Genomic DNA, 25,036 nt, shown 5'->3' with positions numbered 1-25,036 from the left:
AAAATGTTCAGTAAACAGGAGCCAGAAGGTAGGACTAGAGCAAGTGAGAATAGGGTTTCTAGGGTGGAAAGAAGCTAGCAAGTATTTTAGGTATGTTCCTAGGGGCCCATTCTATAATTTTTTTTAATGTGTCTCTCTGCACCTGTTTCTCACAGACAAAAATTGGATCAGGCAAGTTGATGGGGCCGAAAGGCGTCTCTGTGGATCGCAACGGGCACATCATCGTGGTGGACAACAAGGCCTGCTGCGTCTTCATCTTCCAGCCCAATGGCAAGATAGTCACCAGGTTTGGTAGCCGAGGAAATGGGGACAGGCAGTTTGCAGGTACACTTGATGGTAATATGTACACCCCCTTCTTTATGCTTCTTCTGCTCACACATGCATGACCTTGGAGCATGTTGAAGCCGCCTCGTCCCCAATGTGTTTGCTGGTTTTGGGAACAATGCTGGGGATGGGATCCACGCTAAGAGCATGGTTAGTGCTTCTCGGTCACTCCAGGGCTGTGAGGGCATCTTCTGTCCACACGTGGTTTTTCTTGGGGACAGTTGATAAGTAAGACGTTTGGCTTTTGGACAGAAATGCTAAATAAAACATCAATTTAAAGATACCCTGAGAAACACAGAGTAACTCCCATCTCCACCTCGCTGTAACCTTACTCAAAGATCCTCTGAATGAGAATCATTTTCCTCTTTTGAGGGGATGTAGATGATAAGAGGACAGGCATTCAGTGTCTTTGGTGAGTCTAGGAGGGATAGATAGCCTCTGTTATATCTCTCTACAGTGTACCACTTTGTGATCAGTAGCTTACTTAGTTTTCACATCTGCATAAAGAGACCGAAAGCCATCTATTTTCTTTTTGAAAAGATGCTTTGGGTATTTGGCATTGATGTGCATCATCTTTCTTTGTGCTTTGATTCCAATTCTGCCAGGTTCTGAAGGTCACCCAAAATGAGCACGTGTGAGTTTTCTGCTCCACTTTTTATTGTTATCGTTATTATTATCTTTTTTTATGTTGGAGTCCTTTTTCCCCCGTGCCAAGAGTGACCACGTCTTTTCTCAGTAGAAACTGAGGGTCCTGAATGGACTCACACGTGCTCAGGACAACTGGCAGGTGGGGCTTTTAGACATTGGCACTGAGACTGAAATCTGATACTTAGTGCTCATCCCATTCCATCAACTGGCAGCTTAATCTGCAGAGAGGCGAGTTCAAGGACAGAGGCCCTCAGGAGTGTCCGATGATAGAGGATCTAGGCCACGTGGAGACGCAGGTCTCACTCACTGATCTTTCAAGGACTGACTCAACCACCCTTTGTTCTTATTTAAGTAACTACATTAATTTAGTGTGTTTTGTAACTGCTCTGTTGTAGTAATCACTCTGACATGATGGTTTTTACCTGTTTTGTTTTTTTTTTTCCCTCTCTCTATTGCAGGTCCCCATTTTGCAGCTGTAAATAGCAATAATGAGATTATTGTTACAGATTTCCATAATCATTCTGTCAAGGTACTAACAACAAGCACATCCGTTGTTGCTAATTTTAAACCACATTTATTGAAAAATCAGTCTGGGAGAAAATCATGTCATAATCACATGCACACTCAATAGTTGCTGAAGTTGGCTGAAAAGATTGGGAGTGGAGGGGGGCCGCCGGTATAGTGGTTACGCAAAAAGATTTTCATTCCTGGGGCTTCAAAGTCCCGGGTTCCGTCTCCAGCATCACCATAAACAGAGCTGAGCAGTGCTCTTGTCTCTATCTACTTTTCTCTCTGAAGTACTTTTTCACTTATTAAAATAAAATAAATAAGTAAATCTTTAAAAAGATACAAGCTACAGTTTGGAATATACAGGTTTCCAAAGAGACAGAGAATCCAACACAGCAGGACAACAATAAGTTTTTAAATTTTAAACTGGTATAAATGGAGATGACTTAAAAATTAAAGTGAACAGAGGCAGAACTTCCTGAAGCTTACTTTATCTACTCCAAGACAAGGTCACTTTTTAAAAGTTTTTGTATCATTAAGTCTTTAAAGCAAACCATCCAGGAAGTGGTACAGTGAATGGGGTGTTGGCCTCTCATGCATGAGGTCCTGAGTTCAGTACCCAGTGTCACATCTGTCAGAGAAGCCCTGGTTCTCTCCTCCTACCCCCATTAATAAATAAATAAAACTTAATCTTATAATCTTTAAAAATAAAAGGAGAGGCCGGGCAGTAGTGCAGCGGGTCAAGTGCACATGGCATGAAGCACAAGGACAGGCATAAGGATCCCGGTTTCAGCCCCCCTGGATCCTCACCTGCAGGGGAGTCACTTCATGAGAGAAAAGAGTCTATCTTTCTATCCCTCTCTCTGTCTTCCCCTCCTCTCTCAGTTTCTCACTGTCCTATCCAACAGCAACAACAGTAATGGCAATAATAAGAATGAGTACAGCAAAATGGGAAAAATGGCCTCCAGGAGCAGTGGATTTGTAGTGCAGGCACCAAGCCCCAGCAATAACACTGGAGACAAATAATAATAATAATAGATAAAATAAGATGTTAAAATTCTGCTGCAATAACAGATGAAAAAGGAGCCCCAGATGCATCCCATACTCCTCAGGAAGCTCTCAGCACTCCTTCTTACTCCGAAAATATAGCCCTTACCCCCCAAGTAGTATAGTACATCTTCCTTACCAATGGAGAACAGGAAGGTAGAACCTTTTAGGCTGGGGAGATAGTGTAATGGAGGAATTTTATTTATTTATTTATTTATTTAAATTTTTTTATTTATTTTCCTTTTTTGTTGCCCTTGTTTTATCATTGTTGTGGTTATTATTGTTGTTGTTATTGATGTTGCCGGATAGGACAGAGAGAAATGGAGAGGGGAGGGGAAGACAGAGGGGGAGCGAAAGACAGACACCAGCAGACCTGCTTCACCGCCTGTGAAGCGACTCCCCTGCAGATGGGTAGCCGGGGGCTCGAACCCGGATGCTCATGCCAGTCCTTGCGCCTTTGCGCCATGTGCACTTAACCCGCTGCGCTATAGCCCAACCCCCTAATGGAAGACTTTTATAACTGAAACTATTGGGATAGCTTCCAAGTGGATGTGGTTATTGAAGTGAACCAGATTTTGAAGTCAGAAAAAGAGATTGTCATCAAATATATAGCAGATATCAAATTGATACGACAATGTTACAAAAAACAATACTCTCAAACCAACTCAGCTTATACTTCTGCCTCCTGATGTAGTGTTTCTACTTATGTGACTGACACAATAATAACTTTAAATGGTATCTGAAGACGTTTTAAAAACTTTTATGTATCATTATCATCTGAATCATAAAAATAAAATTGTACTTATAAAGGCTTCTCATTAAGCACATATTAACATTTTAATTGTTTCAAAGCCAGTAGTCAGTATTTAATATGCATATGGCAATAATGTTACTGAGAGTTTTTGATTAATGACAGTAATCTACAACTTTCCCTCAGGAATGTTGGAAAATTAGCTGTTTACCCCCCTTCCAGCTCAAACTTCTATAAACTCTGTATTCTCAGTAAATAAGTTATTTCCAGGGGCTGCCTGTGATGCCACTCCTGGTAGAGCAGTGCTCAAGCCCTCAGCCCCCACCTGCAGGGGGAAACTTCACGAGCACTGAAATAGTACAGCAGATGTCTATCTGTCTCTCTTTTCCCCTCTCTGTCTCTCAGTTTCTCATCTCTATCGTAAACAAACAAATAAATAAATAAACATGGCTGGGTAGACAACATAATGGTTATGCAAAGAGACTCATGCCTGAGGTTTCCTTGTCCCAGGCTTTATCCCCTATACCAGTGTATACCAGAGCTGAGCAGTACTCTGGTTAAAAAAAAAAAAGTAAATGAATAAAATATTAAAAGATAAATAGAATTTCACAGTAAAGATATATAAACCATTTTCTTACTTATTTTTTTTTTCCAGAGCACTGCTCAGCTCTGGCTTATGGTGGTGCAGGGGATTGAACCTGGGACTTAGGAGCCTCAGACATGAGAGTCTCTTTGCATAACCATTATGCTATCTCCCCCTGCTTCCATTTTCTTACTTTTCACCCCTACCCCTTTGGCCTAACAAAAAGTTCTCTAATCCAACTTTGAATGATGATTCATTCTAGTAGAAATATAATGTCCATTCTTGAAATTTATCTATTTATTTAAAGAGACAGCAAATGATATTGTTGAAAATCATGGCTCTGCTTACTTGTATTATTTTATATTTGTAGATACTTTATAACAAAAAGTCATATTCTTGTTATAAATAACTTAGCCTGTGGGCTTAACCAGGTGTGCCACCACCTGGCCCCGTCTTGTTACAAATGATCTGCTCAGAGAGATACGTTTAAAGTTCATGATAATGCTGGTTTGACTGCTTCAGCGCAAACTAAAAGAATTTCAAAATATCTGACGCAGGTGTTTAATCAGGAAGGAGAATTCATGCTGAAGTTCGGCTCTAACGGAGAAGGAAATGGGCAGTTCAACGCTCCCACGGGCGTGGCGGTGGACTCCAATGGGAACATCATTGTAGCAGACTGGGGAAACAGCAGGATCCAGGTAGAACAGAGGCTCAGCTATCTTTCAATTTTTTATTTATGTATTTATTTATTATTTATCATTGGGGAGAGACAGAAATTGAGGGGGATAGAGAGGGAGAGAGAGACAGACATCTGCAGCCCTGCTTCACCACTCGTGAAGCTTTCCTCCTGTAGGTGGGGACCAGGGCTTTGAACCTGGGCCCTTGAGCACTGTAAGGTGCGCTCAGCCAGGTGTGCCACCACCTGGCCCCTCAGCTGTCTTTCATAGTGACTATTTTTTTAAAAAGTGAACTTTTTCTTCCCAACACTGGCAGGGTGCGTGTCTCACTGTGATTCGTGCCCCAACACCACATGACAATGCACAGCACCTGGGCAGACTTTCAGTGCTCTGGTGTCTCTCCCTCCCGGCCTCTTCGTAGGAATGAAAAGAAGTTAAACCGAGAGTGGCAAAATGTGGCTCCACAAATAATAATAATTTTTAACTGTGGACTGGATGACAATGCAAATAACAGATCACGATTTGCAGAATGCAGTTAAAAGAGCGGTAAGGGGGGCATTTTTCTCCAGCTCCACTGAGACATAATTGACATGTATCAATGTGTCTGCTTCCATTGCACCACAGGGTTCACCTGACTCACACACTGGGGAGTGATTCCCATCTGAGCAGTGAGCAAGCCCCTCACAGTGGGGACATTTCAGACCTTTCTCTTGATGACTTTCAAATGCACCCCATGGTTTAGTTAACTCTCCTCACCATGTGATGCTGTAGACCCCAGGATGTAAAGGGGGACCCCAAAGACGACACAGTAGTAGAATTCTAATGGCAATAAATAAAATCATACGATCATATTGTAGAGGAAATATGTTCCTTTACACATTGAGTTTCATTGTGCCTGGTTAACAATTAAATCAACGTAAGACAAAGTAATAGGAGAGAGCTCAAGGATGGGCAGAAGGATCCTGGTTCGAGACCCCGGCTCCCCACCTGCAGGGGAGTCGCTTCACAAGTGGTGAAGCAGGTCTACAGGTGTCTGTCTTTCTCTCCCCCTCTCTGTCTTCCTCTCCTCTCTCCATTTCTTTCTGTCCTATCCAACAGTGATGACATCAATAACAATAATAACTACAACAATAAAAAAAGGGCAACAAAAGGGAATAAATAAAATTAAAAAAAAAAAAAGATAATAGGAGAGTGGTCCGGGAGGTGGCACAGTGATAAAGCATCGGACTCTCAAGCATGAGTTCCTGAGTTCAATCCCCGGCAGCACATGTACCAGAGTGATGCCTGGCTCTTTCTCTCTCCTTCTATGTTTCTCATTAATAAATAAATAAAACCTTTAAAAAATAATAAGAGAGAAACTGAGTTTTATGTATGAGAACACCCCCACCCCGCAGTAAAGGAGAGATGTGAATATAGCTATGTAAGTGCCATATACATTCTATAAGACAAACTGTGTATGTGCTATTCTGAGCCAAGGAACGGGATGGGGGCTGGGGCTCCTATGAGGAGGTAGCTCATTTGTATTTCTGTAATTTCTGGGTTTTACAGGTTTTTGATGGAAGCGGATCATTTTTGTCCTACATTAACACCTCTGCTGACCCGCTCTATGGCCCCCAAGGCCTAGCACTGACCTTGGATGGCCATGTTGTGGTGGCAGACTCTGGCAACCACTGTTTCAAGGTTTACCGGTATTTGCAGTGACTACGGGCAGTCAGATGCCCCTTTACAAAGGTCTTGCACCATAGACTGGAATGGACTTCTCCTTGTGGGACTAGACTATACTTGACTTTCTACACTAGAAGGAGTCATCATTGGTTGTTTCTGAATGTAAGAGTTTTCTTAAAAACTGCATATCTGATTTGCCTAAAGGAAGCTCACCTTTAGGGTTCAGAAAAAAGGAAAAGGAAAAAAAAAAGGAATCCCTTCTACTGAATCTATTTAAAAAATGCAAAATTTTACACCTGTGAACTAGGGCTTATAGGACAGGGATTTACGTGGTTAAACCAATTTTGCAAATCAAGCAGGCATTGAAGAAAAAAAAAACCACTCTAGAATATCTAATGATATTTGTTAATCCTGTGAATGGTAGTTTTTGCTCACAGCTTCCCCAAACCACCCTCATATACTTTCTCTCTCTCTCTCTCTGGTAATTAATTATTTTAACCTCAATTTATCCTGAGGACCTTTGAACCTCAATTTTACAGTAACTTTTACTCTTGTGACTCTTTTGGTTATCAAGAACTACATGTAAATCACTTTAGGAGAAGGTAAGACTATCCTCCCAGCTGTGATTAGCAGGTATGTTGAGTTCAGCAATGGAGAATCAATGCAAGTTTCCCATCCTTCTGGGTTAGATCTCAGGCACCTTTTTTTTTTTTCCCTTCATCTTCTTTTCTCCTCTCTTCTTGCTCATTTTTATATCAAACAACAAATTCCACTTCCAGGGAGACATGAAATACCTAATGCTTGGGAGAGCATATTACAATAAAATACTAACTTTCTTTTTTTTTTTTGTCAAGTGACAGCCCATGAACTCCAGATTAAACACACTGGAATGTAACCAAGAAGGCGTTAGTCATGTTTTTTATGTGCCATGCTCTCACATGTGTCTCTCTTCTTCCACTTCATGAAAGCGAAAGCTTTACCTCCTGCAAAATGTCAGCACATGTAGAAGGACACCAGTATCCTAGGACAGAGAGCCATGAGTAGCCCTTTGGAGCAAGTTGGTGTCAACCAAAGGCATGTGGTTGGTGAATGGTTTCCTCTTAGAAAGCAAGTGTTACCAAAGCTGTGTTATCTCAAAAGCATTACAGATAAGGGCATGTAACGGTTATTTGTCATTGTCTAATGAATGGTAGAGGATTAAAGTACTATGTATACTTGACTAGGGTAAGGTAGGATGTATCATATATACATATATATACATATATATATATATTTAGCTGAATATAGATGTATTGAAATAGGCAGCACTTGGAAAGACAGAAGCTTCGTCCAATTTTTCTTCAGCACATTCCTTTACTGCGCAATAAAGCTATCCAGCTAGGGCAAGCCCGAAAGCAAGTTTTAGTTGCCGCCATTTTGCAGGCAGGATGGTCGTGGCTGACAGTTAGTCAGAAAATGGCCTCTTTAGCTTTCAAAGACAGGTTAGAAGTTGAATGTACATCACATTTCATTTAAACTAAGCCTAAGGAGAATCTAAGCTTTTGAAGAAAGAAAATATTGAAGAGTAACTTCCTCAAGCGGTCTGGATACTGTACCATAAGAAGTGGTCTGTTTCTACTCTGATTTCCTACTCAGTTTCTCAGTTCTACCAAATAGGAGGTTATGTTTGGGGGTTTCAGCGGTATCTTGGGGGTTGTTTTCCCCACAGAAAGTACCTTAGGGTTCTACTGTGAGTAAACACTTCCCATGTGTATGATTACTTGACTGTGATGGGTATGACCTATTAATTTATGATTTAGTCATTCTCTTAGATGGGACTTTTTAAAATTGAGAAGGGAAGTCTAGCTGTTTCCAATTTCCTGTCAAGTTTATAATTATAGTCTATATCAACCTCTGGAAAAAAATATTCAGGAAGATTGATATTTAGGCTTAGTCTTTTTTTTTTAATATATATATTTCTTAATATTTTCAAAACGTCTGGACCTGTCTAAACTTGTAAAATTTAATAACAGCTTTTTAGAATGTTAAACTAAGACAGTTTGCTAACATTAGCAAACAGTCTCAGAATTTACCCATCCATGTTTAATGAGTGCCTACCAGATGCCAGGCACAGTATAGAGCTGAGAATAAAAATTTAACCTTCTTGGAGTTAATGTTTTGGGGAGCAGGGAAGTGACTTTGCTGTTTACTGCATAAAAGATAAGCAAGACTCTGGATTGTTCCTAGATTATCGCAGAGAAAACTTTTAAAGATAGGTGAATTTTTATTTCTATTCATCAATAAAATGGCCTCCTATTTGGATCCCTTTACAAGCTACTGATCTTAAGACTAGTTCACCTAGTCTTTCTTTTTGCACATTTAAATTATATTTGTGAATTTACAATTTTAACCAGTCACCATTTCCTGTTGGGCTGGATATCTCATTAGAAAATTGAATACAAACAAAGCTAGTTTCTTTCAAGTGTCAATCAATGTTGGTACAAACTGGAATGAGAGAATAGATCCACCTTTGTTACTAAGACACATGCTGTGGGCAAACCTTTTACTTTCCCCACACAGAAAAATTATAAGATGATGAATGTTAGTTAACGTATAGATAACACTTCCCATTGGGATACATATGTGCATTGACTGTGTATTTCTTGGTGAGCATATTTTTGGGGGAGGGGAAGAAATGCTGGTGATGAGATATGACTAGGCAAGATTCACACGAACCTTTTGTCACGTTTGGTGGAAGATGGTTTCTGATCAACGGAGAAGGGTATTAAAAAATAAGTGACTTTTTTTTTTCTGAGCTACCATTATTGTTGGAGTCCCCTTTGTCAAGTGTACAGAACCTGTCAGACATTCATGATAAGTAGCACTGGAAACTCACCCATTCAAATTTCCTCTGGGCACTTAAGGCAGAAATCATGCCAGTTAGAATGTAAAGGTCAGTGACGAGACATTCTCTCCGAATACACATCTCCCCTGCTGGACACGGGGAGGGAGAGCGTCACTCAGCCATTCGGAAACACATGGATGAAAACCCTTTATGACTGTTCATTATTTAGCCTTTTGATCAAATGTTAGCTTCCCCGGTTTCCTTCTCTTAGTTTGCTCTCTGACTAGCTTTTGAGACAGAGAAATACTGCACAGCCATGCAACTGGAGCACTTGCTTCTGTTAAATGTACAGGGTATAAATGTCCTAACTCGGAGTGAACTGGAATAGCAGTGCACTGGCAATTATCTCTGGATCCTTAAGATATGAAGGGTTCGAGTAAATATTTGATTCATGCCTACTGGATTAATTGGAGAAAATAGCAAATAAACATCAGCTAAATCAGATTGCTTCAAATGGAAAGATTTTCTTGTACATGTGGACTATATGGTACCCTCTCCGTTCACCAGCTTCTAGAAAAGGGAGGATTATTTTTCTTTTAGTGACTTTAAAACAAGACATTTCCAGGTAGGATAAAAAAAAAAAAGGAAAAGCTATTTGCTACAAACTTCATCCAATTTTGCTTAAACCTGAAAGTCGTAATATTGTTGCATTCTATAAATGTTGCAGGGTTTTAAACTTAGGATTATTTTAATATTTTTGATAACTAGGAATCTAGTATTGCCATAAAGGAAACTAAGTGCCCATTAAAGATTTTTTTGGTATAAATAAATAACTTTTTTTGTTTATTTTAAATGACAGTAAGCTACAAATCATGATGTTAATCTTTAAAATCTTTCTGGAGATGAACTGTGTGGCAGTGATTGTGTGGTCTGTTTGTGGAGAATGTATGAAAGCTATTAATATTCTAAACTAGATTAATAAGTTGGCTATGTTGTTCCAGTGAATGTACAGCACTTCCATGGACTTTTGAAAGCAACACAGCCTTAAACCCAATGCTTTTGCTTTATGACATGAGAATGTTCTGTCATCAACAGAGTGTATTCTTGTACTAGGGTTCTTTCTATCATTCTTGATTCGATAGCCTTTCAAACCTGTGAAAATGAAGGTTTTTGCTTCCCTTTTTCTCCCCTCCTTGGATTTTGGACATTGCATCTTTATAAGTCGGTTTCATACATTTTCGTGTACAGAGCGCTAAGCCTCACGCTCTCTGACATTTATACTGACACGTTCTCATCCCTTTGTTCTTTTATGAATCCCAATGCTGACTGCCTATTTAAGAAATGAATGAATGCTGTGCATCAAAGTGTTTGTACATTCGTAGCTACATACATATCACGGTATTTTGGATGCTTTAGTCTGTAATGAAACTTTAATTCTGTCTTGAAACATAGGAGAAACAAGATTCATGTGTATCTCTTTACCATGCACAAGTCTAAAATCACTATAATAAAGTTTGTTTTCTCCATGTCCTGGGTGAATACTTATTTAGCATATTATTATCTTTTTCTTTTTAAAAAGGAAATGAAATGAATATGTGGTGTATATAGAATGTGTAAGAAGCTATCAGAATCTCAGCCAAACTACCAAGTGTCCACTCTGTTCACCGGACCACTTCACAAGTCCCAAACTACTTTTACTAGTGAGAAGAGCCTAGTTGAGTTTGTGTTGTTTGGGAGTCCGGCGGTAGCACAGCGTGGTGCAAAGCTCAAGGACTGGGTTAGGATCCCAGTTCGAGCCCCAGCTCCCCACCTGCAGGGAAGACGCTTCACAAGCGGTGAAGCAGGTCTGCAGGCATCTCTCTGTCTCTCTTCCTCTCTACCTCCCCCTTCTCTCTCAATTTCACTCTCTCTATCCAATAACATAAATTAAAAAAAATAATAATAAATTTAAAAATTTTGTGTTGTTTATGATACTGATAAAATGTCTAAGATGTATCTTAAAAAAGGAACATGGAAAAATTATGACATATACCATACATACATTTATTAGTAGTAGTTTTTGTTTATTTTACTAAAACACTGTTCAGCTCTGGCTTATAGGGGTGCTGGAGAGTGAACCCAGAAGCTCAGCCTGGGTCATGAAAGTCATTTGCTTAACCATTAACCTCTCTCCCCAGCCCCTACAACACATGCATTTAGATGGTCAAATAAAACAAAGTCACCAAGAGGTCGGGAGGTCGTGCATTCAGTACAAGCACACCTGTTAAAATGTGCAAGGACCGGGTTCAATCCCAGCACCACCATAAACCAGAGCTGAGAAGTGCTAGCAGTGCTATGGTCTAACTGCTTTTGTCTCTATATCTCTCATGAAAAAATAATAAAATATATATATATATATATATATATATATATATATATATATATATATATATATATATAATGTTGGTGCTCGGGGGACTGTAGAAGTGTCTACTTGTGTGAGGTTCTGAATTTTTATTAATATTTATTCCTTTTTGTTGCCCTAATTGTCTTCTTGTTGTAGTTATTATTATTGTCGTCGTTGTTGGATAGGACAGAGAGAAATGGAGAGAGGAGGGGAAGACAGAGGGGGAGAGAAAGACACCTGCAGACCTGCTTCACCGCTTGTGAAGCCACTTTCCTGCCCGTGGGGAGCCAGGGCTCGAACCGGGATCCTTACGCCGGTCCTTGCGCTTTGTGCCACATGCGCTTAAGCCGCAGCGCTACCGCCTGACTCCCGAGGTTTTAAATTTGAGCCCTGACTTAAAACAAGTAGAACTTCAGAAATGATGACGCTGTAGTCTGGTCTCTCAGTTATTAAAAATATAATAACGGGAGTCAGGTGGTAGCGCAGCAGGTTAAGCGCACATGGCGCAAAGCGCAAGGACCGGCACAAGGATCCTGGTTCAAGCCTCCGGCTCCCCACCTGCAAGGGAGTCGCATCACAGGTGGTGAAGCAGGTCTGCAGGTGTCTATCTTTCTTTCCCTCTCTCTGTCTTCCCCTCCTCTCTCCATTTCTCTCTGCCCTATCCAACAATGACATCAATAACAACAACAATAACTACAACAACAATAAAAACAAGGGCAACTAAAAGGAAATAAATATTTAAATTTTTATATATAATAACAGGAGGCCTGGTGGTAGTGCAGTGTGTTAAGCACACATGGCCCAAAGCACAAGGACTGCCATAAGGATCCTGGTTCAAGCCCCTGTCTCTCCACCTGGGGTGGGGGATTCACAAGTGGTGAAGCAGGTCTGCAGATATCTTTCTCTCCCCCTCTCTGTCTTCCCCTCCTCTCTCCATTTCTCTCTGTACTATCCAACAACAATGACAGCAACAATAACAACAAACAACAAGGGCAACAAAAGGGAAAAAATGGCCTCCAGAAGCAGTGGATTCGTAGTGCAGGCACCGAGCCCCAGCAATAACCCTGGAGACACACACACACACACTATGTATATATAATAATTACAACAAGAAATCTGCTTAAAAACATGAAGAGTAGGGCAACAAAAGCAGAAAAAAAAAACATGAAAAGTTTGGACAAAAATTTCAACTACACTGTGCCAGTTTCCAGGTAGCAGCTGTCACCACCAGGAGTCAGAAGGCTTCAGTCAAGTGCAGAAGCAAACAGAAAAAGCTGGTAAGTGGCTAGAGCTTTGAGCCTAGTTGGCTGTGAGCCTTTGCTCAGAATATGTTGATTCCCTAACCTTGTGACCTTCACAATCTCAGGTTTTAGAGCATAAAGCTTGGAAGCCTGTTTGCATAACCATTATGCTGTCTTCCCCGCCCCAATCTCAGGTGTTGATTTGCTGATGGGAAAGTCATCACCTCAGTCTAAGGACCTTGTTTAATTAACTAAGTTTGTCTAGGCGGTGTCAAAAATAACCTCAGAATTCTATTTAAATAGAAAAACTCAAGGCCCAGGAAGTGGCGCAGTAGATACAGCATTGGACTTTCACGCATGAGTTGCTGAGTTTGATCCCTGGCATTACATGTGCCAGAGTGGTGCTCGAGTTCTTTTTTCCTCCTCTCTTATAAACAAATACATCTCTCTCTTTTTTTTTAATAAGAAAGCTCTACTTGATGCAAATAGTTAAGATTTTGGAGAAGTAAGACAGCCTTCAGTTATTTTAACTAAAAGCCATTTTGTCAGCGACATAGCATTCTTGAACAAGTGGTGTGTCTGTTTAATACATTTACCATGTGTTAGGCACTGTGCTAGGCCTTGGTGAGACTAGAAGGGTTGGCTTAGTCTTTGCCACAGATGGAGTCTGATATTACAGGGAAACTGCCCAAGTAAACAATGACAATATGAATATGCAAAAGCAGTACAGAGTCCTACAGTACACTGCAGAAGAGGCTCCCTTCTGCTGGGGGTGGGGGGAGGCAGTGAGAAAAGGATTCTTGAATGCTATACCAGAGCTTCCCACAAATGCCACCACCATGATCTTTGTCAGACCTACAGGCCATCAGCACAGGTCTGCTGAACATTCTTTTTTTTTTTTTAATATTTTATTTTATTTATTCCCTTTTGTTGCCCTTGTTGTTTTATTGTTGTAGTTATTATTGTTGTTGTCGTTGTTGGATAGGACAGAGAGAAACGGAGAGAGGAGGGGAAGACAGAGGGGGAGAGAAAGATAGACACCTGCAGACCTGCTTCACCGCCTGTGAAGCGACTCCCCTGCAGGTGGGGAGCCGGGGTTCGAACCGGCATTCTTATGCCGGTCCTTGTGCTTTGCGCCACCTGCGCTTAACCCGCTGCGCTACAGCCCGACTCCCCCTGCTGCACATTCTTAACTAGCACTTTCCCCCTTTTTTCTTCTTATTGAATTAATAATGACCAACAAGACTATAGGATAAGATGGGGCACAATTTCACAAAATTCCCACTACCAGAGTTCTGCATACCATCCTCTCCATTGCAAGATTTCCTACTCTTTATCCCTCTTGGAATATGGACCCAGGGTCATTATGGGGTGCGAAGGTGGGAGGTATGGCTTCTTTAATTGCTCCTCTGCTGGACATGGGCGTTGACAGGTCGATCCATACTCCCAGCCTATTTCTATCTTTCCTGGGTGGGACCTGCCTCTGGAGAGGTAGGGTTCCAGGACATGTTGGTGATCTGTTCAGGTCATCTGTCCAGGGATGTCAGGCTGGTGTCATGGTAACATCTGCAACTTGGTGGCAGCGTAATGGAGCTGGAAGGTTGACATCCCAGGCTTAGCATCTCTGGATACAGTCCAAAGTGAAATATGTCAAGGTGGCACTGGTTGCACTGATTCGGTTAAGATCAATAGATGTGGTATCAGATGGCCTATGGATCAAGAGAAGCATGAAGGAAAATGAGCCATTTCCCAGAGGTTCCTGGTCTGGGAGAGATACGGGCTTTAAAGAGAATGGGGAAAGTTTCCTGCAGCCTTAGAGTTTAAGAAGACTATAGATAGTTACTGTTATAACCAAGTTATTTGAGAATTTGGTTTACTTCAAAAATACCATGGTTAGGATTTACTGTGCTGTTGTATGCTTTACATTGGGTTGTTCTAGTTCTCCCTCGCCAAGAGAATTGGATCAGTCCAGTTAGTTTCATGGGCCCGCTTGGCCCCGCCCCTAGGAACCCGGCCAGAGTTTCAGAGTTACAGAGTTGGAGAGTTCCGGAGTTGTAGAGAGTGCTTGCGCAGCCGCAAAGAGACAGCAGAGTTCTGTTTGGTGATTAGTTTGTCTTAGTTTATGAATCATTGTTCCTGAATAAAGAAATACAGCTTCCCTGCCCAGCCGCTGTCTCCGCGTCTCTGTTACCCGCCTGTGAAGCTAGCCCGCCCAGCTAGAGCCACCGAATTTTAACAACACTGTGCCATACAAGACCGTGCCAAGATTTGTGTCATTTCATGCTACATACAACTATCTCTCTTTTTTTATTTGCCTCCAGGGTTATTGCTGGGGCTCAGTGCCTGCACCACAAATCCACTGCTCCTGGAGGCTATTCTCCCCCCCCCCTTTTTTTTTGCCATTGTTGTTTATTGTTGCTGTTGTCATTATTGTTGGTAGTATTGTTGTTGGATAGGACAGAGAGAAATGGAGAGGAGGGGAAGACAGAGGGAGAGAGAAAAATAGACACTTGCAGACCTGCTTCACTGCTTGTGAAGTGACCCCCCCCTTCAGGGGGGGGGGCTTGAACCGGGATCCTTATGAAGGTCCTCGAGTTTCCAGCCATATGCACTTAACCCGCTGCACTACACCCCGAGCCCCTCAAACCGGGATTCTTAAACCAGCCCTTGTGCCCCAGACCATGTGCACTTAACCCGCTGCACCACCGCCCGGCCCCCAACTGACTATATCTTACATACTGACAAGACCAGTTGCTTCTGATTATAGGCGATTAAAAAAAAAGGGGTCGGACGGCAGCGCAGCGGGTTAAGCGCACATGGTGCAAAGTGCAAGGACCGGCTTAAGGATCCCGGTTCGAGCCCTCGAGCCCCCAGGCTTTCCACCTACAGGGGAGTCACTTCACAAGTGGTGAAGCAGGTCTGCAGGTGTCTATCTTTCTCTCTCCCTCTCTGTCTTCCCCTCCTCTCTCCATTTCTCTCTGTCCTATCCAACAACGAATGACATCAACAACAATAATAACCACAACAAGGGCAACAAAAGGGGGAAAAATGGCCTCCAGGAGCAGTGGATTCATGGTGCAGGCACTGAGCCCCAGCAATAACCCTGGAGGCAAAAAAAAATTATGAATTATAAAAGATTATAGGTGCTTTAATATTTCAAAATAAGTCAATATTAGAAATGTATTAACAATTTAAGCCCACTGTTAAAATTCAATCAGGTCACCAATTTGAAACTGTAAGTGCTTAGGGTCTATGCATCAAAAAGTTTGAGACATTCAATCAATTTTTCTCCTCTTGTGTTGATTAGATAGTGATTTATAAGGCTGTAAGTTAATAGAAGTATATATTAACACCCTTCCTGCCACCAAAGGTCTGTGTCTTGACCCCGAACCCCCTATATTGGAGCTGAAAATCTACCCTACCCCCTCCAGAGTTTTTTTTTTTTTTTACATTGGTGGAATACTCCAAAATCGGTCAATTTCTGTTTTGCGTTGCCTTTGCCCGTTCTTTCCCAACTTCTGTTTATGAGTGGGATCATCCCATACTCCTTTCTCCTTCTGACTTACCTCACTTTCCCTTTTGACTGATGTGTCTACTCCATCCATATTTGGAGCAGTACAAGACAAACATAGAGTGTGGTGTGTTGTTGATACCATGCTTTACCAGTACATATCAGAGCATGCGTTAACAGCTAGCCATTTTCTATTGAAAAATCATCTCAGGTACTACCAGTCACTGTAGGAGAAACGAAACCAGTCGGACTCTGAGCAATGCATAACCCCACCCCCTTCTTCTTCTAGTGTTTGCCCTTCTTCCGTAGCCAGTCAACAGCGTCAGGTTGAAAGCTGTCAGGAGCTGCTTGTTGCTGGCTTTGAAAGTGACTGGGATCCATGTGGATTCAGTCGGCTAGGAAGGATCGTCAGTTTTCCCAATGAATGGGTACTCACGGGATGCACCACGAGAAGGTCGATCCAATGCATCCCTAATGGGAAGCAACAGGAGATGTCAATTTCTAGTTCCAATGCCACTTTCATGTTTTCAGTATAATTATAATAAGTACTCAGCCAGAAGGTCTCAGAAACTGTAGTTTGAAGCAGAGCAAAAAGAAAGAAAATGAAACCAAATCTTCAAATAACATCACTGTGTCCTAAGTTGGCCAACATTTTTTTTCCCCTCAAGAAATTGCATCGTACAAAATGGAAAATATTGTGTTATCCGAATGCCAAGGTTTGGCACTGATCATGTATAAAGTCAATCAATTCAAGGGTTGGTGCAAGGAAAACAAATTTATGTCGGGGACTAGCAGGCTGAAATGATGACATATTCATGTCTCAAAAGCCGTCTCACACTCAACCCCAGGCTCTGTGATTTATGTATGAAGGAATCCTCACAGCACCATCTACTGGCCAGGTCGGTCTGTTACAAGCAGGGCTTCAAAATAAACAGTCTCAGATCTCTCCTGTAGGACTTGGTGTCTTACTCTTATTTGATGCTCCCCATTTATACCTGGCTGGCTCCCCAGCATACAGCACATACAGACATTCTGCTACATAAATAAATGTCAGCTAATGGAAGGCTGGAGAAGAAAAGTGAGGAGCCCAGGAGGTAGTTCAGCACATAAAGTATCAGACCCACAACCACAGGGTCCTGAGTTTGATTCCTGGCATGAGGATCCAAGTTCATTTCTCAGCAGTGAATGTGCCAGAGCGATGCTCTGGTTCCCTCTTCTCCTCTAACCCCTCGGAAGGAAGGGAAGGAGGGAAAAAAGGAAGGAAGGAAAGGAAAAAGGAATCACAGCACCCAATGAAGTAGGGGCCAGGCACAGAATGGCGCTGTGGTTCTTTCCTTAATAAATAATCTGTGTTTATATTTTAAAGATTTGTTTTATTTATTTATTGAAAGAGAGAGATGCACACAGAACTAAACAACACTCTGGTATACAATGCCAGAATTGAACTCAGGACCTCATGCTTGAAATCCAGGATTCTGGGCTTGGAAAACAGCATAATGGTTCTGCAAGAGATTTTTCATGTCTGAGGTTTGGAGGTTCCAGGTTCAATCCCCAGCACCACCATTAGCTAGAGCAGAACAATGCTCTTGTCTTTATGTATCTCACTAATTAAAATTTTTTTAATTTTTAAATTATCATGTGTCCACCCCTGGTCAAACAAAATCTCTAAATCTGTCAGTAGCCTTATGTTAAAAATAAATAAATAAAAGTTCACCTGTGCCAAATTAGTAAATCTTAAAAAAAAAAAAAAAAAAAAAAAGGCTTTCATGCCTGAGGCTCTGAGGTTCCATCCTCCACACCACCATAAACTGGAGCTGATCTGTGTGCTGATGATGGAATTGAGGATTAGGATGAAGAGGAGGGGGGAGAATGATGAGGAGAAGAAAGGAAAAGAAGAAAGGTCTTGAGTAAAACAAGATGGAGCTGTTCGCGTCTGCTCATTTTCCAACGCCTGCTCACTTAAGCTTGGAGGACTTGCTGTACTTTTAAAATGGCTAAAAATAACAAGCCATAAATTTTAAGACACTGCCATGTTTGAGTTTAAGTTGTAGCACCTCCTGGCCATGGAGCCTCCAACTCTTGCTCAGAATCTCCTTCTCTGTCAGATCAGGAAGTAGCATATCTTCAGCTGTTGATTAATATTCATATTTGGGTAGTGACTCCCCTTACACTCCCCACTCCCTTCTTCTTCTAGCGTTTGCCTTTCTTCCGTAGCCAGTCAACAGCGTCAGGCTGAGCCTGATGTAAAGTTTCGAGACCTCCTTTGAATCTGGAGAGGTGGCAGTCGTTGACTATGTGGGTCATAGTCTGTCTGGAGCCGCAGGGGCAGTTCGGGTCGTCTCTGGCTCCCCAGCGATGGAACATAGCGGCGCACCGGCCATGGCCTGTTCGATAGCGATTGAGGAGGGCCCAATCATAACGTGCTAGGTCAAAGCTGGGTTGACGCTTGCAGGGGTCTGTGATGAGGTGTTTGTTCTTTTTTTTAAAAACTTTTTTTTAATATTTATTTTATTTATTTATTCCCTTTGTTGCCCTTGTTGTTTTATTGTTGTAGTTATTATTGTTGTCATTGTTGGATAGGACAGAGAGAAATGGAGAGAGGAGGGGAAGACAGAGAGGAGGAGAGAGAGACAGACACCTGCAGACCTGCTTCACCGCCTGTGAAGTGACTCCCCTGCAGGTGGGGAGCCAGGGTTCGAACCGGGATCCTTATGCCGGTCCTTGTGCTTTGCGCCACCTGCGCTTAACCCGCTGTGCTACAGCCCGACTCCCGAGGTGTTTGTTCTTTACCTCAGCTGACTGCCAACTCTGTTTCCAAGAGTCTGGAACAGAGAAGTTCAGTGTAGGCGTAGGGGACCAGATTGGGTGACGAGACGTCAAGCGTTGGACAGGGTGGGCGAAGATATCCGAATATATTGGCAGGTCCGGTCGAGCGTAGACGTGGGAAATGAACTTAGATGATGCCGCATCCCGACGAATATCTGGCGATGTTGCTAAGAACTGGCAGCCATGGTTTGGCGTCGTGCGAAGATTATAGCGGTTTTGAAACCAAAGAAAGATCCAACACTGGCCGCCAGCTATAGACCAATTTCTCTCCTCTCCGTGTTACAAACCCTTGAGAGGCTGCTTCTGTCACGTATTTCTCCTCTTACAGAGAAACTCCTATCACCCGCCCAAGCTGGTTTCCGCCCAGGAAGATCTACCTGCGAACAAGCCCTGGCCCTCTCAACTTACATTGAAAATGGATTCCAGAAGAATTTAAAGACGGGTGCTGTCTTTGTTGATCTCACAGCAGCCTATGACACGGGCTGGCACCATGGTCTCCTAGTCAAGATCTCAAGATGCCTGCCTCCATGGGTGGCCAACACTATATCGTTTCTTCTCCAAAACAGAAGATTCCGGGTACATCTGGGTGACAAGTCTAGCAGATGGAGACTTGTCTCAAGTGGTCTCCCCCAGGGCTCTGTTCTGGCTCCTACGCTATTTAATATTTACATCAATGACCTCCCAGAAACGTCTTCAAGGAAGTTCATCTACGCCGATGACATCTGCTGTGCAACTCAGGCATCCAAGTTCGACATCCTTGAGGAAACACTCACGAAAGACATGTCTCTGATATCTGATTACTGTAAAAAATGGCGACTAATCCCTAGCACTGCAAAAACGGTATCATCTGTTTTCCATCTACACCATGCCTTGGCCTCGCGTGAGCTTAATGTGCAGCTTGACTATACAAGAATCCGGCATGAAGCCCAGCCAGTCTATCTTGGCGTTACTCTCGATCGCACCCTGTCATTTCACGACCATCTCATAAAAACTGCAGCAAAGGTGGGCGCGAGGAATCACATCATTGCAAGACTGGCCAGCTCCTCATGGGGCGCGAGCGCTTCCACACTACGATCATCCTCTCTGGCATTATGCTATTCCACTGCAGAATACTGTGCCCCAGGATGGTTCTGTAGCCCCCAGGTCCACTTGGTCGATTCCAAATTATATTCCTCCATGAGGATAATTTCTGGAACCATCCGTTCCACCCCGGTTCCATGGCTGCCAGTTCTTAGCAACATTGCCCCACTCCCTAATTCAGGGCTTCACAGCTCTAACCTTTTTTTTTTTTTTTTTTGTGGGTGGGGGTGGGTGGCGAATCACAACGCTCTGCTGCCGGGCAGGTGGCGCAGTGGATAAAGTGTTAGGGTGGTCAAGGATGGGGTTCAGAGCGATGCCCTGGTTCTCTCTCTTCTCTAACCAGCGGGAGAGAGGAAGGAATAGAGGGAGGAAGAGGATGGAAGGAAGGAAAGGAAGAAGGAACCACACCACCCAATGAAGTAGGGGCCAGGCATATGGCTGATATTCACTTAACCAGTGGACAGCGGGTGGAGAGGTGGGGGTGCCATCAGAAGCATGAAGAAGGGAGTCTGGCAGTAGCGCAGCAAGTTAAGCACATGTGATGCAAACGACCAGCTTAAGGATCCTGGTTCGAGCCCCCGGCTCCCCACCTGCAGGGGAGTCGTTTCACAGGCAGTGAAGCAGGTCTGTAGGTGTCTGTCTTTCTCCCCCCACCCCCAGCCTTCCTCTCCTCTCTCCATTTCTTTCTGTCCTATCTAACAACAACGACAACAATAATAACTACAACGACAATAAAAAAATAAGGACACCGAAAGGGAAAAAATAAATATAAAAAAAATGTTTTTAAAGCTTGAAGAGCGTGCGCCCCAGATGTAGGCGTGTGGGGCTTAATGGGGACAGCCCTCCCGTCCCCAGCAGCCAGCCGCCTCTCCTTCATAAAGTAAACTTAGGCCGGACATTGCTGCAGAGCGAGCGAGGACTGAAGAGTTTCCAATCTATGGAGCCACAATCAGATTGAGAACAGATGTGGAAGTGGCTGGGGACCAGACTGGCCAGAAGCGGAGGGGCGGGCCCGACCCCGACCCAGCAAAGCCCCGCCCACTGACAGGCCGCGCCCGACAGGCCTCGCCCCCGCCGGCCGCCAGGGGGCGCTGTGTGCCGCCGCCCGCACGTCGCCGCTCTCCCCGCTCCTCCCCTTCGCTGCTCCGCCCCCGGCCGCGTTGGCGCCCGAATCAAATCCGCGCCCACGCCGGAAGAGCCGCCGCGCGCCATGGTAAGAGCTGGGTCTCACCCGCGGGGGCGCCGGGCTGTGCAGCCTATTTCCTCGGCCCCCGGCCTCCCCAGAGGGTAGGAGTAGCACGACTCGAGTCCGCCAGCTCGGCCACCTCCGAGCCCGCGGCGTCGCGCCCTCTGAGAGCTCCAGCCCAGGTCCGGGGTCTGGATTCGAACCCAGGGTTGCTGTGGTCTGCACCCTGCTCGAGGGCAGCAGAACAGCGTCTGTGCATTGTTCTCAATCCAGTTGCAACCGATCGACGGGACCGTCAAGGCGAGACTGTGCTCCCAGGGCCAATTCTCAGGCGTCCTCCCTTAAAAAAAAAAAAGACATTAAATTTATTTTCATAAGTGAGAGACCAGGGCACTGCACGTATTGAACCTGGGACCTTGGAGCTTCAGGCATGAAAGTTTTGCAGAACCGTTATGCTGTCTTCCCAGCCCAGGGGTTCTCTTTTAAGTCCAAATTGCAGAAAGGATCTTAGCTATGTGATATTTTTAAAAATAATTTTAAATACATTGGCCAGCTGGGAAACGTCCTTGTCCCAGGGTCAAGTTTCAAGACCCCCTTATTAAATTTGAGTGCACCCGTAACTGCTGTTTCTGAAGATTTATCAATGGGGTGGGGGTAGGTAGTATAATGGTTATGCAAAGAGACTTTCATGCCTGAGGCTCTGAAGTCTCAGGTTCAATTCTCTGCACCACCATAAGCCAGAGCTGATCAATGTTCTGGTAAAAATATATATTCTCACACACACACACACACACACACACAGAACCAGAGCATCACTCTGGCACCTCCACTGTCAGGAGTGGAACTCTGGACCTCCTGCTTGAAATTCTAGTACTTTGTCCATTGCACCATGTCCCTGGCCACTGACACATTTCTCTATTGCAGGCGATGGCAGAAATGGCCTAAGGACCAGCCCTGCCTTGGTCCCTGCTTGATGGAGAGGGAGCACGGCCCAAGTTAGCTCCCTTGATTAGTCTGGGCAGGGACTAAGTCCTGGTGACATTCCAAATTCCCTTTGTCCTGGCGAAATCTATCTGTTTTTCAAAAACTTTCAGTGCTTCACATCCTTTCTTTCCTGCTCTCCTTGGCAGAGAATCAACAATGAGATAAATAGGTCAGAGATTTGAATATCTTAATGTAGTGAAGTGGCCGTTATTTTGCCATCGATAGTGGTAGGGGTGGGATAGGAAAACAAGGAGCTAGGTTGTAAGGTATTTATTTGAAGATGTCTAGATGTAATTATAGCTGATAACGGCCTTTTTGTGGTTAAACTAACAACCTAGCCACCTGGGCGCAAAATAGTCTAAGAAGCCAAACAGGCACTTAAATCTGTTCCCGCTGCTTTGTGCTATCTTATTTCTCCTTTTAGCGCTTCTGGCTGCTCTTGACTCTTGAGAACTCTGCAGCCCACATGCATCCACTTTGTGGCTTCACCTAAGCTCCCCTTACACCTGAGTCACCTTTGGTGCTGAGTGGTTGGTTTTATGTGCTCTTAATGCTTTTCAGACGCTCCTTCTGCTAGTAGGGAAAGATGAAACGTTGGTTTAAAGCTTTTGATGAGATCCATCCCCCCCCCTTTTTTTTTCATCATGTGATCAAAAAGCAAGTTCAATGTTATGTGAACTAAAGATCCTTTTGTTCTGTGATCTGATTGTGAATTATTAGTTGCTTGATTTGATCTGATTGGACCTCTGGGCAGATAGAAGTGTTATTAATTGTACTCCTTCCTGCCATCTCTGAATGCAGCAGATAGATCTTTAAACTTTACCAAGTTTTAGTGAAATTGATCAATAACTGATTTTAGGAACTCTGTATCTCCTTATATTTATTTATTTATTTATTTATTTTGGATAGAGACAGAGAAATTGAGACATGAGGGGGAAGACAGAGAGACACCTGTAACTCTTCACTTATGACGCTTCCTCCCTGCAGATGGGGAGAGGGGCTTGAAACCTGCGTGTGCCACCACCTGGCCCCTGATTCTGTATCTCCTAATTGGAGAAAGTACTTTAGATATATCGTTTTTGTTGGCTTGCTTCTTTGTTGTCCCAGAGGCTTCACTACCACTATGAAGTGACTTTTTCACCTAGGGAGAGACAGTTAAGAATAATAATAGTAATGGCCTTCCACTTCCCCTGTGATAGATCGGCCTCCTCTCCACAGTGTTCCTGGACCTCTCTCACTAAATGTTACTCCAGTCTTGTCCCTCCAACACTTTAGGAATTGCTCAGTACTCCTCACTGTCTTGATGAGAGAGAGTCCTTCTGTAGTCCATAATCTGACACCAGCTCGCCCTCTGGCTGCACCCACAGTACCTGTCCGCACCCTGACAAGCGTAACCCCACTGCAGATCTCCAAGTACTGCCACACAAGACTGGATGGAGTATGTTGTGCCCAGAACTCCCCACCCCCTTTCTCTGACATCCCTAGATAATCTTCCTCAGAGTGAAATCTATTCTGTCCCAGGCAGTTTTTTCTTTGTTTTTGCCCAGTTATTTGTTTCTTAATTATGAGTAATTGTGTATATTTTCTTGCAGAGAATGTCTTGTCAAGATAAAAATCATAATAAGTCATTGGGTCCTTTGATGAATATTGAATCTCTACAAGACAGCAGACTCTGCTACAATCTCAGTCATTACTGGTAGCCCCTAGCACAAGGCTTGGCTTATAGGAGTCAGAATGAATCCTCAGGTCTCGCACTGAGAGCTATCAACTCTCCTGGCATTAGGCAAAACCAGCCAGAAAATGTCTGATAATGTGTAGGCCAACCTGTTGTAACATGCAATGTTTTGTTTTTAAAATGTTGTGTCTGTTTTTGAATTTTTGTGCTTCAGTCGAAGAAAAAAGGACTGAGTGCAGAGGAAAAGAGAAGCCGCATGATGGAAATATTTTTTGAGACGGTAAGTCATTTCACGGAGAGTTTACGTATTTTGCATCATTTCCGGAGCTATCAGTCGCTATCAGCCATTGTCACCTGTACCTTTTCTGAGTGGCAGCCAATACTGACCAGTTTTCAAAAAAAAAAAAAAAATCCAAATGAATTCTGCAAGCATTTGTGACTCTGGAAAGCTCTGGAATATGAGGGAACTGTAGCCTGGTGTGTGCTTAGTTTCTTCCAGCTGATCCTGCTTTGTTTACACTCACTCTAGAATGATCTTTTTGAAGCCTGTGCTTTGATGGTATCTTTCTGCCTGAAAATAATAATGGAGGAGTCTGGCAGTAGTGCACCGGGTTAAGCACACATAGTACAAAGCGTAAGGACCTACACAAGGATCCTGGTTCAAACCCTTGGCTCTCCACCTAAGGAGGAGGGGATCATCACTTCACAAGTGGTGAAGCAGGTTTTCAGGTGTCTTCCTTTCTATCTCTATCTCTATCTTCCCCCTCCCCCCTCTCAACTTCTCTCCTATCCAAAAAATGGCCACAGGAGCAGTGGATTTGTAGTGCAGGCACTGAGTCCCAGCAGTAACCCTGGAGGCAAAAAGAAAAAGAATAGTAATTGAAATAGCTCACGCCTACTGAGGACGTCCTCGGGTTCTAGTGGCTTTTCGAACACTTGGTGCAGGTGATCTGATTCCAGCCCTTTTCACTCTGTGGGACCAGCATCAGGATTGCCGTCCACATTGTTCAGATGAGCTAAGGGACCAGTCCTTGATTTAAAAAAAAAAAAAAAAAAGCTGTGGTGACCCCAGAATTCAGATCCGGGGAGCACATGGGTTTTAGAGGCAGCGCCTAGTGCTG

At 43.4% G+C, this 25,036-nt stretch overlaps 2 protein-coding genes across 9 annotated transcripts in view; both read left to right on the top strand.

The window, feature by feature from the left end:
• Positions 1-10,552, top strand: part of TRIM2 (tripartite motif containing 2) — a 143,013-nt gene extending 132,461 nt beyond the window's left edge. For all 6 annotated transcript variants that reach the window (XM_060178929.1, XM_060178932.1, XM_060178930.1 and 3 more), the window contains exons 9-12: positions 156-324; positions 1,431-1,501; positions 4,418-4,558; positions 6,086-10,552. In XM_060178929.1, the coding sequence (XP_060034912.1) occupies positions 156-324; positions 1,431-1,501; positions 4,418-4,558; positions 6,086-6,238 (534 nt within the window). In that variant the 3' untranslated portion in view covers positions 6,239-10,552. The remainder of the gene's footprint in view (positions 1-155; positions 325-1,430; positions 1,502-4,417; positions 4,559-6,085) is intronic.
• Positions 10,553-21,196: 10,644 nt separating this feature from the next.
• MND1 (meiotic nuclear divisions 1) overlaps positions 21,197-25,036 on the top strand; it is a 59,090-nt gene continuing 55,250 nt past the window's right edge. For 2 of the 3 annotated variants that reach the window (XM_060179195.1, XM_060179194.1), the window contains exons 1-2: positions 21,225-21,283; positions 24,130-24,195. In XM_060179195.1, coding sequence (XP_060035178.1) covers positions 21,281-21,283; positions 24,130-24,195 — 69 coding nt within the window. In that variant the 5' untranslated portion in view covers positions 21,225-21,280. Of the gene's footprint in view, positions 21,284-24,129; positions 24,196-25,036 lie in introns of all 3 variants that reach the window. The other variant, XM_060179196.1, reaches the window with a different exon arrangement.

This window comes from Erinaceus europaeus, chromosome 19, assembly GCF_950295315.1.
Source record: "Erinaceus europaeus chromosome 19, mEriEur2.1, whole genome shotgun sequence".
NCBI lineage: Eukaryota > Metazoa > Chordata > Mammalia > Eulipotyphla > Erinaceidae > Erinaceus > Erinaceus europaeus.
Note: the sequence above shows the minus strand (reverse complement) of the source record. Positions and strands in the feature narration are given on the sequence as shown.